The sequence below is a fragment of the Antrostomus carolinensis genome, unplaced genomic scaffold (assembly GCF_000700745.2).
Source record: "Antrostomus carolinensis isolate BGI_N321 unplaced genomic scaffold, ASM70074v2 scaffold5919, whole genome shotgun sequence".
NCBI classification, from domain to species: domain Eukaryota; kingdom Metazoa; phylum Chordata; class Aves; order Caprimulgiformes; family Caprimulgidae; genus Antrostomus; species Antrostomus carolinensis.
Genome location: NW_010336369.1, coordinates 56,809 through 70,290, shown reverse-complemented (window position 1 = coordinate 70,290; position 13,482 = coordinate 56,809). Strand labels below are relative to the sequence as shown.

The following is a 13,482-nucleotide window of genomic DNA, read 5'->3' as shown; positions in this document are numbered from 1 at the left end:
CCTTCTCCAGTCCTGCTAGGCTTTGCTGTTAGCTCTGTAGGTCTAAGGTTCTTTGGCTGAGATAAAGTGATTCTGGATGAGTGTCTGCTGCACCATCTGTTTGCTTTTACTGAAGTGAAATTTTAAAACAGTAATTAATTGTGTAGTTTTATTCTTTGTAGGTTGAATGCTTTCTCCTTAAAACTTCTTAACAGGTGAATTAGCATGTAGGATGCTGGGCAGACCTTTAGCTGAAGATATCTGAAATGTACTGAAATGGTGTTTCACATTTCCTTATCTCAGCTGTAATTATGACTGCAAAACAAGAAGCTTTATATTTACAGAATGGAAAGAACTCAATTTAAAGGAGAAAATGGTGATTTTATTTTATTTCCCAACCATTGATTTTTGTGTAGAAACAAATAGTTCATAATAGTTTGACATTTATATACCTCATTGTTAAATATAGCCATGTTTCTGTTAATTTTGAATAAATCTGGTTTGAATAAGCCTGGTGTGTTGCTTAAGAGTCATGCTGCAGGCTTCTGTATCTGAATTTGCAGGTTCTTTTGGAGCTCAAAAACAAGCTCTAGTTCTTGAGCTAGTCTCTGAGCTTTGTGCCATAAGCTAATTGATATAGTCCATGGTCATCACAGTATAAATCCACTTTATGTTCTTATATATCACTTGAGTCCTGAATACGTCTGAGTTTCTTAAGGAGAAACTATGCTACCACAGGTAACTTTTTTCTGTGGTTTATCGAACGCTTAAAACCTAATGATTGTTGTTTAATGTTGTTATCGTCAAAGAAAAACTTGTATTGCTAATTTTCATTGAAAAATATGCTTGAAAATTCCTTTGAATTGCAGCAGAAACTGACTCAAAATATTTTTCCAAGTCATAAATTAATTTTTTTTTCATGGCACTCACTTTTTGTTGCTATTTCTCAGTTAATATTTCATAGTGAAAGATGTTGAACCAATTAAGCATTAAAAGAACAAGCGGTTAGCAGGTATAATGTCGTTAGACTTCGGTTAATGTGAATGTGCCCATGACCTCCCAGATAGATCAAAGACTAATCTGTCTGACAGCTACAAGATGGCAGAGCTTGCCACCGGCCTTCTGCTGCTGCTTGCTGAAGCCATTTGCCTGTAAAGCATGCCTGATAGCTAAGAGTATATTTTTAAGGATGAACAGGTAAAAGTAAAAGGCTGTCTTTTGACATTTTAACTAATCCCTTCTAGCCTGTGGTTTACTGCACATTTAGGATATTTGCTAGCAGGAGAGACTGGCTTTTTCACATATGGAACATGTCATTTTGAATTGGGCGTTGATTTGATGCTTGATAATGTAAGAGTTATACAATGAAATAGATTCTCATTGCATTAAAATGACATGCCCTGGCCTTTTACCTTTCCTAAGCTTATAATGAAAACTGAACTCTCAGCGATGTGAGTTGTCATCTCATGCTGAGACATGATCATTTAAGTGAGAAAACAAAATGTTTATTTTCTGTTAACCCTTTTTTAATTGAGAGAGAAAATATAGGTTTTAAAGATACACTACATGTTCAGACCAAGAGCACGTTCTCTGATTTATATGTAATTTCAGAAATGAAATGTTGTTATTGATGTGCCATACAAGCAGTATGTATTTGCATAATGCTAACATGTATTAGAAGAATGTGTAAGGAATGTATTTTATTTACAGGGTAATGCAGATGGTCTGACTGGTTTGCGTTCTCCTGTTACTTCAGTGTTTTTACGCACATAACTTTAAAATGTTGTTTGTCAGTGTAAGACAGGTGACTAGTTACTCTAATACTGTTTTGAAAGGTCTGCTAGCCAAGTAGGAAACTGTTGTAAAGCTACATTTGTTACAATTGGGCAAAACCTTCCTGAAAACAACAAATTCTTCAAAAGAAGAAGTTGTTAGAAAACTTACCAGGACTAGAAGATAAATGTGAAGTATGTACAGGAGTATATTGTTGTTATGCTTTAAAGACTTCAATGAAATTTTCCAAGGTCATACCTCATTTCAAATGGTGAGGAGGACCCTTTTGTTACTCCAGGTAGTATTTCCTTTCCTAGAAATGCACAGATATGCTTAAGTTCCTTTTTAAATAATGGTTTTAATGTTCATAAAATGTTCAGAAGAAATCATCTTCTGTTTTGAAAATGACAAAGGAAACCTCACATGCCAGTCAATAAATTCTGAGTGACTGGAACAAATATTAAATCTGTGAAATCAAACTGAATTTACTTGCTGGCTGTAAAGATTGAATTTGTAAATTTGACAGGCAATTTAAAGGGCATAAGTACATAAAATAAAAATTCTTATCTAAATGCAACTTGAAAGTTACCTGTCAGAAGAGGTTAGAAGTCTACTGTTTTCTCTCCTGAAGCGTGTCCTTTCACTTGTCAGTTTAGAAAGGTTAATACTCTGCAAAAGAGCAATGGAAAGACCCTTTTTGGTGTAGTTTTATGTTTGTTTACTTTAAAAATATGAAATTCAGTCCCCTCCTTGCAATAATAATAAATTCTTTTGATATATGTTGGAACTGTGTATAATGTCCAAGTACAAATTCTTGTTCAAATCCAGATCAAGCATTATTTGTGTAGTTATCCGTATGATCAGAAGAGGGGAAGCAGGGGATTTCTTTTGCAATTGATATCAGCTCTGCTTTTGAAGCTGCTGGGGGAGCATTATTTAAAAAGGGGAGCCCATGGGCCTGCAAACCTCAGCTGCCACCTTTGCTTTACACTTAGCCAGTGAGAAGATTGTTTCCAAACCGCAGGAGATGATGCCAAGCTACAAATTAGAGTTGGTGTTGCTGACTTCTGGTGCTTTGGCGTGGCCCCTCTGTCTCTCAAGTACTTTCTTAGCTTCTGTAGAAGGAGGAGCTTTGTTTGCTTAACCCTCACTTGAGAAAAGTGAGGTCCCAGCAATAGATAAGGAGTTGGGGTTTGTGATAAAGGAAAGGCTAAAGATCTCCATTGTATCCTTTACTTCCAGATGAGCAAATAAAACTGCAGTCTAGTTAGTCCATTTACTTGTATCTGGGGTTTTTTTCCTGTGTGAAGAGCTTATCCTTCCTTCTCTTGCTAGCACAGGGATTTGGACAAGTGTGTGGCTGTTGTGTTATTACATATAACTTACTGGCATAGATCACATCTTAAGAATAACTTGAGAAGGGTAAAAGCCACAATTGGTTAGTAAGCAAAATGCAAAGTTGAAACACTGATGCACCCTTTTCATATTCACATATTTAATCAATGTTTGCTTGTTTTCTACTGTTAGAATATTTCCTTTGCAACATATGTTATATTATTTCTTTCTTAGGTTGAATTAAAGAGGAAATACAATGACCAGCACAAAAATACAAGAGGCCTTTTACCAGGGAGTCAGTGGTATGAAATTCAAGCTTACAGGGCTCTGAACCAAGCCCTGGGAAGGTGAGATAAACTGAACATAATTAAAAATATATATATTTATAGAACTTTATTTTTTTTTTTGTGACATCTTTTAACAATGAGGAATTAATCCTTACACAAAGGGGATAAATCAGGCCAAAAAACTTATATTGCAGAAATCAGGTCTTCAGCTGTTCTGTACTGGCAACTGTCTGGTTTTCAGTCTGGTGTGCAGTTGAGCATTGTTATAATTTAGAGTTTTTGTTTTGTGTTCAGAATCTACTTTAGTTTGGTTGCAGGTTTTATTCCTTGTAGTCCAGATACAGAAAAAGGAAAACATTTGTAGAGACAAATAGTTCTTGAGCTTATAAATGAAATGAAAATTCTTAGGTCTTTTCAAATGTACTAATGGCTCATACTCCTGGTGGGCTCAGAGCAGATGTTTGATGTTTAGGCTACAAGTATTTTTGAAAGGGAGAAATAGCAGGATTTTTTTTCTCAGACCTTTGCAAAAGGTCAATTCAATTATCATGCTCACTGATCTCTTTCCAGATTTAGAAGAAGTGGTATAGCTTACTTTCTCAAATGAAAAAAATCCCCCAAATTTTATTAACAGGATAGAATTAATTCATCCTTCTCCAACAAAATTTATCATACACATAGAGATAGCTACCTGTCATAGATACCATACATCTGTCATAGAGGTACAGACACAGATCTGTAGATAAGAAGAGAAATATCAGCTGGAAGACTCTTGTTATTTGAATTAGACCCAATACAAATGTGATTATGTAAATGAAGATGTAGAAACAAAATGGAGAGAAAATAGGCTACGTAGTAAAATTTCCTTGTAAATTCTTGTTACAGGTCTGATTTCTTAGATTCCTTTTTGGAGAGTAAAAGGATTAGTTAAAATTTGTTAAGAAAAATCTAAGAAAGTGGTGGAATGCTAATAGTAAGAAATCAATCTGAAGTTTTGTCACTGTGAAATAAGTTTAAATGTAAATCTAATTTTAGTGATAATTGCTCATTGTATAATTTATCATTTAAATTATTCTAGTCTAAATTTAAGTGGAGAAAATAGACTTCCATTCTGACATAAATGTATAAATTGTGTATAATAGCATTAGACTAAGTTCTTACTAAACTGAGATTTGGTGAAGGATGACAGCATGTGATGACTTTATAAAACCAGAACAATCTACTAAGCTAATACTGAGTTACATGGTAGGTAGGAAAGCTGCTTCCTACAAAGGTGCCTGCAGGGATCGAAGTGAGCAGAAGCACTCTAGTCTTCAATCTGGCACTTTTCTCTCAATTTTGTGCTGTTACATTGTATGAAGTAACTCAAGTCCATGAAATGAAATAGCAGCCTTTGGGAATATAACAGATGGTGTGTACGGCCAGGTGACAATCCTGCTCCGAGTTCCTTGCAGTGCTACTTTTTCTAAAGGTGTAGGGTATGTTTCCAGTGGGCTTAATTCATTTACGCTGTGACTTAAAAAAACATTTATTAAAGCAGTGAAAAAAATCAGAAGCTGGAAGAAATCTGTTTCTGAAAGATGTTTTGGTAGCATTTCTTATCATGGAGAGACTTAAAATCTAAATAAATAATATCCCCACAGTTTTTTGCTATATGCACTCTTAATTATATGTACACTCTTTTTTTTTGTTGCTCACTTGTAGGTGTATAAGACATAGGAATGACTGGGGTGCTCTTATTTTAGTTGATGACCGCTTCCGGAATAACCCTAATAAGTACATAACTGGTAAGCTGTAAAAATCTTTCTAGGAGAGTCTCTAATATTAACAAAGAGTGAAAAAACAGGTTTTTTAGAAATATTGTTATTTAAATACAGATGAGTAGGAAAAGTCATAATGAAATACACCCATTGAACTCCAATTGTGCAGTTGAAACTGAAAACTCTAAGCCTGTACCCTGGTGTATTACTAGTTCATTGAAGACACTGAAACACTCTGATACCCGTGTTCAGTCAGTTTAATTTCTTTTGAAATGAAACAGGTCATGCACACTATCTTAATAAATAAATAAACATTTAAAATTAAGAAAGAATCATAGAATGTTGTGAGTTGGAAGGGACCCAGAAGGATCAGCGAGTTGGGTATGCATTATACACCTTTGTTCCTGCTCTGTTTAGAAGTGATGGGCAAAAAGATGAGGTAAGCAGATAATGCTGCAGTCTAGTCAGCAGGTGGAGCTCAGCTGCTGTAGGAAAAGTCAAACCGTTTTCTGACATGTCTGTTTGGACTAAAAATACATCTAAATCATCTCAGTAAACAGAATACATATAGTAATGCAAATAATCTGTATGTTCAGGATTTGGTAAATTTAGTACTTTTTCTAAAAAAAAATTCACAGAAGAATAAAGTTCTCAGTTGAGTTGTGGTGGTTTTTTAAATTTATATTAAAAGAATATTTAAATGGGTTTAAAAACACTTTTTAAAAATTAAGAAAGTTAGGTTTTACTTTACTCTAGTGTGTTCCAACATCACCTAAAAGCTGTTGTGCTCAAGACATCTGGTATTTCAGAATTTTAAAAATTATTGCTCTATAGGAGCATATTGCATTATATTTTAGCTATTGGGCAGTTGTAATTCTTTCTGAATATCTGAGTTACTGTTACTTAATCTGAATTAAAGTTGCAAAAGCTTCATTTTATTCTAATTTTTGTCAGACCCTCTCAGAATGAAAACACACTTTTTTTTGTGGTAACACATTTTTTTTTTTCCCTTAGGATTATCTAAATGGATTCGTCAACAAATCCAGCACCATGAAAATTTTGGTAGCGCACTTGAATCCTTGCAAGCATTTGCTAGAAGAAACCAAAAAGGGATTGATTGTTCACCAGAGTGCAGCACTGAATCTCTCCATGTACCTTCAAATTCAAAAGACCTGTCACAAGCCTCTCAAGGGGAGGCAACTCTTCATCTGTCACCAGATGTTGCTGCTAAAAGTGAGGAGCAAAATTTGGTTTCAGAAATTAACTTTACTACAACCATCAGCTTGACTGGCAATCCTACAGCATCAAATCAGCCAAGTAACACCACAGCAACAATTAAACAAAGTATGTTCATTTCCTGTGGGAAAAACTTCATGAACAATTTTAAATGTGAGGTTGCTTCTTTTCGGGAAGAAACAAATGGTTTTTAAAATTGCAGAAGTGCTATGGTGCAAAATGATATTTATTCTCAAAGGTGTATGAGCTGTGCTCAGCAGATTGTAATCAGTTGTCATTCCAGCTGGTTGTCTTAAAACAATTGATAATGTTTGATAAATTTATAGTAGAAACTAAAATATTTTCCCTTATGTTTCTTTTTCCATTGGAAACTATAAAGATAATTTAAAATATATTTGAAACACATGAAGATTAGTATTATCGCAAGATGATGCCTTGGTTCAAGCTACATCTGTTATTTAGATATTGTTGTGAGACACCTTTCATATAATCTCTTCTGGCAGCAGCTTTACAAGTAAATATCCATGTCTAAATTAAGATTATTACTTCATTTTAGGCAAGAAGAATGTAAATAACATAAGAGCCAATAATTAAAAAAAAATGCAAATTTTAAATCCAGTCATACTTTACTGTAACTTCACATGTGCCATTTAATTTATTGATTTAATTAAGACAATTAATGTGCAAAGATAGTTGTAACATGTGGGCTTTTGTTTGTATTGGATCTTAATGAGTATTATAAAATAACTGTAAATCTAATAAAACAGTGGTAATTTTGATGTGCTAAACATGCTGTAAATCAGCAGGGGGAAGGCATATACAATTAATTAATGTTTTGTGATCTTTCACAGGTGGCCAGAAAGTTGATGTAAAGGGTCATTCTCACCATGTATCACAAAGAAGAAAACATATGGACTCCACACCCAAACTGCCAGTGACTAAAATAGAGAGAGAAGAAAAGAATGGTTGGACTAATTCTGATATTAAGAAAGAACATTGCTGCATTAAACCACTGACTTCAACACCTTTGCCTGTGGCCAAGAACTGCATGTCCACAGCCAGTAGCAAACAAAAGAACATGAATAGGACTAACGAACTTATTGATAGTGTAAATCAATGCCAGACATCATTAATTTCAGAACATAAACCAGGCGTACCAGAATCGTGTTTAGAAATGACTAATTTTTCAGTTAAAAATACTGAGGCTCCAGTTGCTGAAGGGCGTCCTGATGAGCTCCGCCCTCAGGCTGAGCTTTTTTTTTCAGCAGGAGGGAAATCTGAATTTTCAATGTTCAATGTATCTGCAGAAGCTGAAGATGAGGATGAGAGTATCTACTTCACACCAGAACTCTATGATGATGTAGAATCAGAGGAGCAGAAAACCAGACCACTGGTTTCAGCCTGTGATACAAATGAGAATTGGATTGAATGTGGAAACTCCACAGTCACTGATGATCTTTTTGGAATCAACACCTCAGAAACACTAAGTGTGACTAAAAAAAAGATTGTTGATGATGGCAGAAGCACAAGCTTACATGGAATAATGCAAAATGAGGGGATTAAGAATAGTGCAGTTAATAATGTAGAGAAAAGTAGTGAAATAGAAGCAGAGCAGATAGCACCTCAAGAGATGGACACCAAAAAATGGAAAATCAGTCTTTCCAGATCACACAATAAAGGTGTGTCATCTTTTCTGTTGAACAATACTAGCACACAGCAGCAGCTTCTGTAGGAAACCATGAGCAGCTTTTATGACACAGCCTCACTATAAAAGCAGTGAGGGCTTTCTAGTTCTTATTTAATACATGCTGCTATCAGACTCAGTTTTTCATTATATTTTTGTGGTTTGCACTGTGAAAGTTATGCAATGTGCAGTTTTCTATGGATATAATTAAGATTCTTCATTGTGGCTCTGGCGAGATGACATGTGGAAATTCTATACAGAAGCCCAAGTAGCAGTTGACTTGTAATTATAGGCTGAGGAGGTTTGTCTATTACAGATTTAATTACTCCTCCATTAAATACTATCAAACAATAGAGGGTTTCTTAGTAAGCAAAACACCCATATTAATCAAATTATGTTTTTCGGCATTTGTAAGGGTTTTTTTATTATTAAATATGAGGAACAGCATCTTTGCAGATCAAGTAATATGACAGATTGAGCCTAGATACTGAAATAGGTGTCTTCTTCAGTACTTGGTTTCCCTCAAATTTCTTTTGTCAAAATATCTATCAGAAGCAGCGTAGTAGTAGTAGTAGTATAGTATCTTTTGAACACTTTGGTATTTGATGATGATGAGAGTCTTCTTCAGAGGTCTTTATTTGTTTTATATAAAAGTTGAGGTTTCTTTAAAATTTTCTTTTGTGGGAGGATCTAATTTCTTTTGGTCAGATTCTGTACGTATTCATACCAAAACATGTACTCATTTGTATGTCCTACAAACACATTTTCCATGCAATATATAACCATGTAAATTTGTATATAAAGATCTTTAAATCTTCCTCAGTCTGCTTTTTTGACGTATTTTAAACATTTATTTATTTTATTGCCATCAAAATAGCCAGGATTTTGCTATAATAAAACATAGTATTTCAAGAAAAGATTGTTCATTTCCATCATACATTATTATGAAGGTGCAGGCTTTTTACAGTCTTAAGATTGGTTCATAGGTTTTTTATATATTTTGATTGAGAGTAGAGAGGAAATTATTAACAGGTCATTTTCCATAGAAATTCATCTAAATAACATTCTGATGTCCACCTCTACAGAGCTGTGGAAGTGTTTCTATTGGTAGGATTTAAACTGCATCCTTTCTTTACACAATAAATGCATCTTTATAGAATTAGATGCTCTGTTGGCAAGAATGGATTTTAAATTTCTTTAACAAGCTTTATCTTGCTATAAGACATCTGGTGAAACTTTTTGTTATATTGATGCCACGTAAGGATCATGTTTTCTTGGTTTAGATTTCCTGGTATTCGCTTAATTGTTGGATGCTGATGGCTTTGAACTAGTTGATAGGGCAGAAGCTCTAATATTGACATCAATTTAAACATATGACACATCTAAAGATAAAAATACTTGATTTAGATTTAAGTAGTTGATTGAATGTCGGGATTTAGTAGGGCAGGCATGGTTCTGTTTGTAACTGCCTCTGGACTAGAACTGTCCCCTAACCCACAGCAAATGCTGAGGCAGCTGTGGCAGGTGGCTTTGCAGCTACACCCCCAAGAGTTGATCAGCTTGATCCTCATGAGTCTCTAATAACTCAGTTTTCTTAAAACAAGTCTTCTGTACCAAACCACTTTTTATGGTTTTGTACATCTAAATAAACAATAGAAATCACTTAAGCTTTGTGGCTTGTCTGCTCATCTCAGAGACCACTATCCCCTGTCTGTCTTTCAGAAGATTTGTCTGTCTTTAAATCCGTAACATTAAAAAAAAAAAAAAAAAGAAAATCCACCTTCCTTTCCTTATCTGGAGCAGATTGTCCCTTTCTTGACCTTGTGTTGCATCTTACTTTGATTAGAAATCCTTTAAGACGTGGCCTTCTTCATGACAGATAGTTTTCATTAGTTTAGAAGATCTACTTTTTATCTAAGAGTACTGCTTAACCATTATTTTTTAAAATATGTATTGAAATATCAGCATTAGGTTTGCTAGATACTAGATTTCTCTTGAAAAGTCTCTATCCACAAATTCACCAGACTCAAATCCTGACTGTAGCAGTGGTGCTTGGAACAACTGATGGATAATAATCCTTTGTATTACTGCTGGTTTTGGGGGGTAAGGGGTGGACAGTTTCTTTTGGTGTAAAAGCTGTATAAATTCAATCTTAATTTGTCTTTATATCTACCTAAGAATGGTATTTAATATGTTATTGATAAGAGTATTTTTTATTTCTATAGTTAATATATTTATGGTGATTCCCAATATGAAATTAAATACCCTGCTGCCCAGCCTGCAAATAGAAGGGAAGTGAAGTGAACGTACCAACTTTCCTGGAATTATTTGTTTGGACTTCCCAAATCTATAAAAGCTACATTATTGAAAAATCCTCTCTTACTTTGATATAATAGCTAGATATAATCTCTTATGTCTAAAATAATAACGAAACCTTTAATTTATTAAAGGTTTGAAAGTTCAGAGACAATGCAGACGAAGAAAAGCAACAGTTAGGCAAAGTGGCTCCACCTGTGAAAGAAAGGTACCATGTAGAGAGAATAAAGTACCTGTTTTAAGTGGCTACTGTTGAGTGTTGAGGTTCAAAGGAAATATGAACTATTTCTCATATAATCTCTTCAATGACATATAGATGAAATAGCATCTTCATGGTATGTATGGCTTGCTCTGGATCTTTACAATGTACAGACTCAACTAAATCTTCGATAGCCTGGAGTGTTACAGACCATAAAATACCTCATATTTTATATGGAAGCACTTCTATTTGTTAGGTCAAGCATTTTTAGCATGATGTATATTTGAATTATTAGCTAATGTAAATTATAAACATTGATTCAAATAGATTTCTTTGAGTATTTCAAGTAGTGTATTTCTCTGAAGCAGTTTCACTATATTTCTTTGTGTTTAAATGCTCCAATCCGCATAGCTGCATAGTTACTATATTGCAAATGAGTATTTACATGAATTTGTATATTGCCTTGTTAGAAGAAAACACACCACCAGCCTTGCAAGAAGGGACTTTATTGTATTGGCTGTGGAGCTGAAATACTGCCAAAAGCAGAGGGTAAGATCTATGTAGCTGGTCATTTGTTTCAGGTTGGGAATTAGAGGATTTTTAATCAATTTTTTTACTTCCACAGTTTTGGATACTGGAGGCATGTTTTAGAATAATTGGTTAAGTTCTCCATTGGATATGGTAAAGTAGATAAATGAGTTGTTAGTTTACTTTTTAGTCCTTGGTTGACCCATTGTATGAAATGTGGATTAGATGTTCTTGGAAATTGTCTCTACATTTTTGCGAGGCACTTTAATTTGGGAAAGTCTAAAAGCTGAAAATGGTCATAACAACTCTGCTACTTTAAAAAATGCATGAAATCTTCAGACTATTGGGCCACGTGTGGTAATGACCTAGTTACAAATCATCATATCTTTGCAATTTGGTATAGAATCTGTGAAATCCCTGAGTATTAATTGAAAGCATTCCAAATCATTGAGGGATTTTGATGCCTACAGTTACTGAGGTGTTCGTTGTCAGCAAGAAGTTTTATGCGGTTTAAACATAATCTCAGATGTCAGTTGATTGATGAAAGTTAAAAAATCTGCCCCATTTTGAAGAAAATGAAAAATAAATGACTTTATTCAAAGTGGATTCAAACTCACTGGTCAATTTGGGAGTAATAACAAGGGGAAAATTATCTGTTGAAAAGTAAATTTTGGACACGTTAGAAAATTTAAATAAGGCCTTCTTCCAAGGTCCATTTACATCAATAGAAGTCTTTTCATTGACTTCAGTGGATATTGGATCAGGGCCTAAATTACCATCTTGTAATGTGGAAAGTTTGCAGGATGTTTGAACAGTACTATATTCAAAACCATGGGTATAAGTCTTACACCCCACTTTTTAAATTATAGGAATTTTGAGAAAAGCTTGCTACAGTAATATTGAACTGAAAATAATCTGGAAACTCTTCAGAAACACTAATGTAAGAAGTAAAGTACCCATTAATAATTGTAATTGTGAACTAGATGCCACTTCAGAAAATGATAATATGATGTTGATCATCTCAGATGCTGCAAGTCTTAGTCATCTTAAAGAAACTCTAAAGGTGTATCAGATGCCAGTGAAAAGTGAAGGTAAATCTTACTGATTACTGATAAATACCACCTAACATTTATCAAGTCCTTTAGCCTTAAATTAAATACAACACAATTTCTTTCAGTTCCTGCAGATGCTTTTGATGTTAACAAGTTTTTATCTCTTGATCTATATGTGAAATCTCCCATGGAAAGGACCAGTATGAGTCTTTTTCCCCACTACTTCTTACTCTCCAGAATAGCACTGTACAGATTTTACAGATATTTTTAATGGAAAGCATTTTTAAGCCAAGAGAAACACATGAGCTTTCAAAAAGACTATAACCTGTGTTTTGTTAAATTGTTATATGGTGTGTTCAAAGCTGTACTAAAGCTTTTTTATAATGGTTCCCTTATTAGGAAATTTCCTCCTTGGAAGGGACATTGAATACAGTGTTACAAACCACACATTCTACCTGTTTTCTGTTAGCAGTTGGCTGAGTGTAGTTGCTGCAAACATTGTTATCTTGTCTGTGTCTATAAGGTCTTGGCATTGATTTTTACCCCCTTATTGATTAATAATTAATTTCCTTTTTTTTTTGTGATCTTCATCTCTTAGCATCTTGCTTCATTGCATCTTTGTTGAAGAGTGATTTTTGTTTCACAGTGTTTTGTTTATTGTCACAGTGTGGTGATTAGGTCTGCATTGTTCATTAACTTCCACACCTTTCCATTGCTCCTACTAAAGTTTCTGTACTTTGAAGGAAGTCTGATAGCCAACAGTTCTTTACTGGATATGAATTAAATGCTCTGGCCATTTGCTTTCTCCTTCAAGAGCATCCTTCCTTTTCATAGCTTGTTGAAAGGAACTTTTTGCTTAATTAGGGACATTTTTTTTCTTAAAATATCAAAGTTTTCAATGATACTGGTATTGTTGTGTCCTCTTGACAAGGATTATGACTCCTTAATCAGTATTCTGATCTAAAAGAAAAGATGAGGATAATGAGAACAGAATAATTTACATTTCTTACAACAAAATCCATGAATTGGAGGCATATACCCTGCAGGCCCAGTGGTTAAAGGAGGGCTCTGCAGAAGCAATGTATTTGATATGAAATGATTCCAGGTGTCAAACTGTGGAATGTGTAATCCTTTAGCAGCGTTCAGGTGGCAGAGATCAAAAGTAAAGTACTTCCTTTTGTTCATGTGTGGGCAATTCAGGTGTTAGGAGGCACAATGAATAATATGTGATTGTTGTCACCAGGACTCTATTTCAGAAGTTACCGAGTGCAGAGACAGTAACATTCTTTGCTGTGTTACTTGCTGGCAAAATAAGAACGTTATTTTGAAATGT

The 13,482-nt window shown here is 34.4% G+C and overlaps 1 protein-coding gene across 1 annotated transcript in view; it reads left to right on the top strand.

Moving 5' to 3' along the window:
* The window catches only part of BRIP1 (BRCA1 interacting DNA helicase 1), a 55,059-nt gene extending 42,857 nt beyond the window's left edge, over positions 1-12,202 (top strand). Inside the window, exons 16-22 of the mRNA XM_029086694.1 lie at positions 3,322-3,434; positions 5,079-5,161; positions 6,149-6,478; positions 7,222-8,049; positions 10,505-10,578; positions 11,040-11,118; positions 11,967-12,202. Coding sequence (XP_028942527.1) covers positions 3,322-3,434; positions 5,079-5,161; positions 6,149-6,478; positions 7,222-8,049; positions 10,505-10,578; positions 11,040-11,118; positions 11,967-12,202 — 1,743 coding nt within the window. The remainder of the gene's footprint in view (positions 1-3,321; positions 3,435-5,078; positions 5,162-6,148; positions 6,479-7,221; positions 8,050-10,504; positions 10,579-11,039; positions 11,119-11,966) is intronic.
* Positions 12,203-13,482: the final 1,280 nt, after the last annotated feature.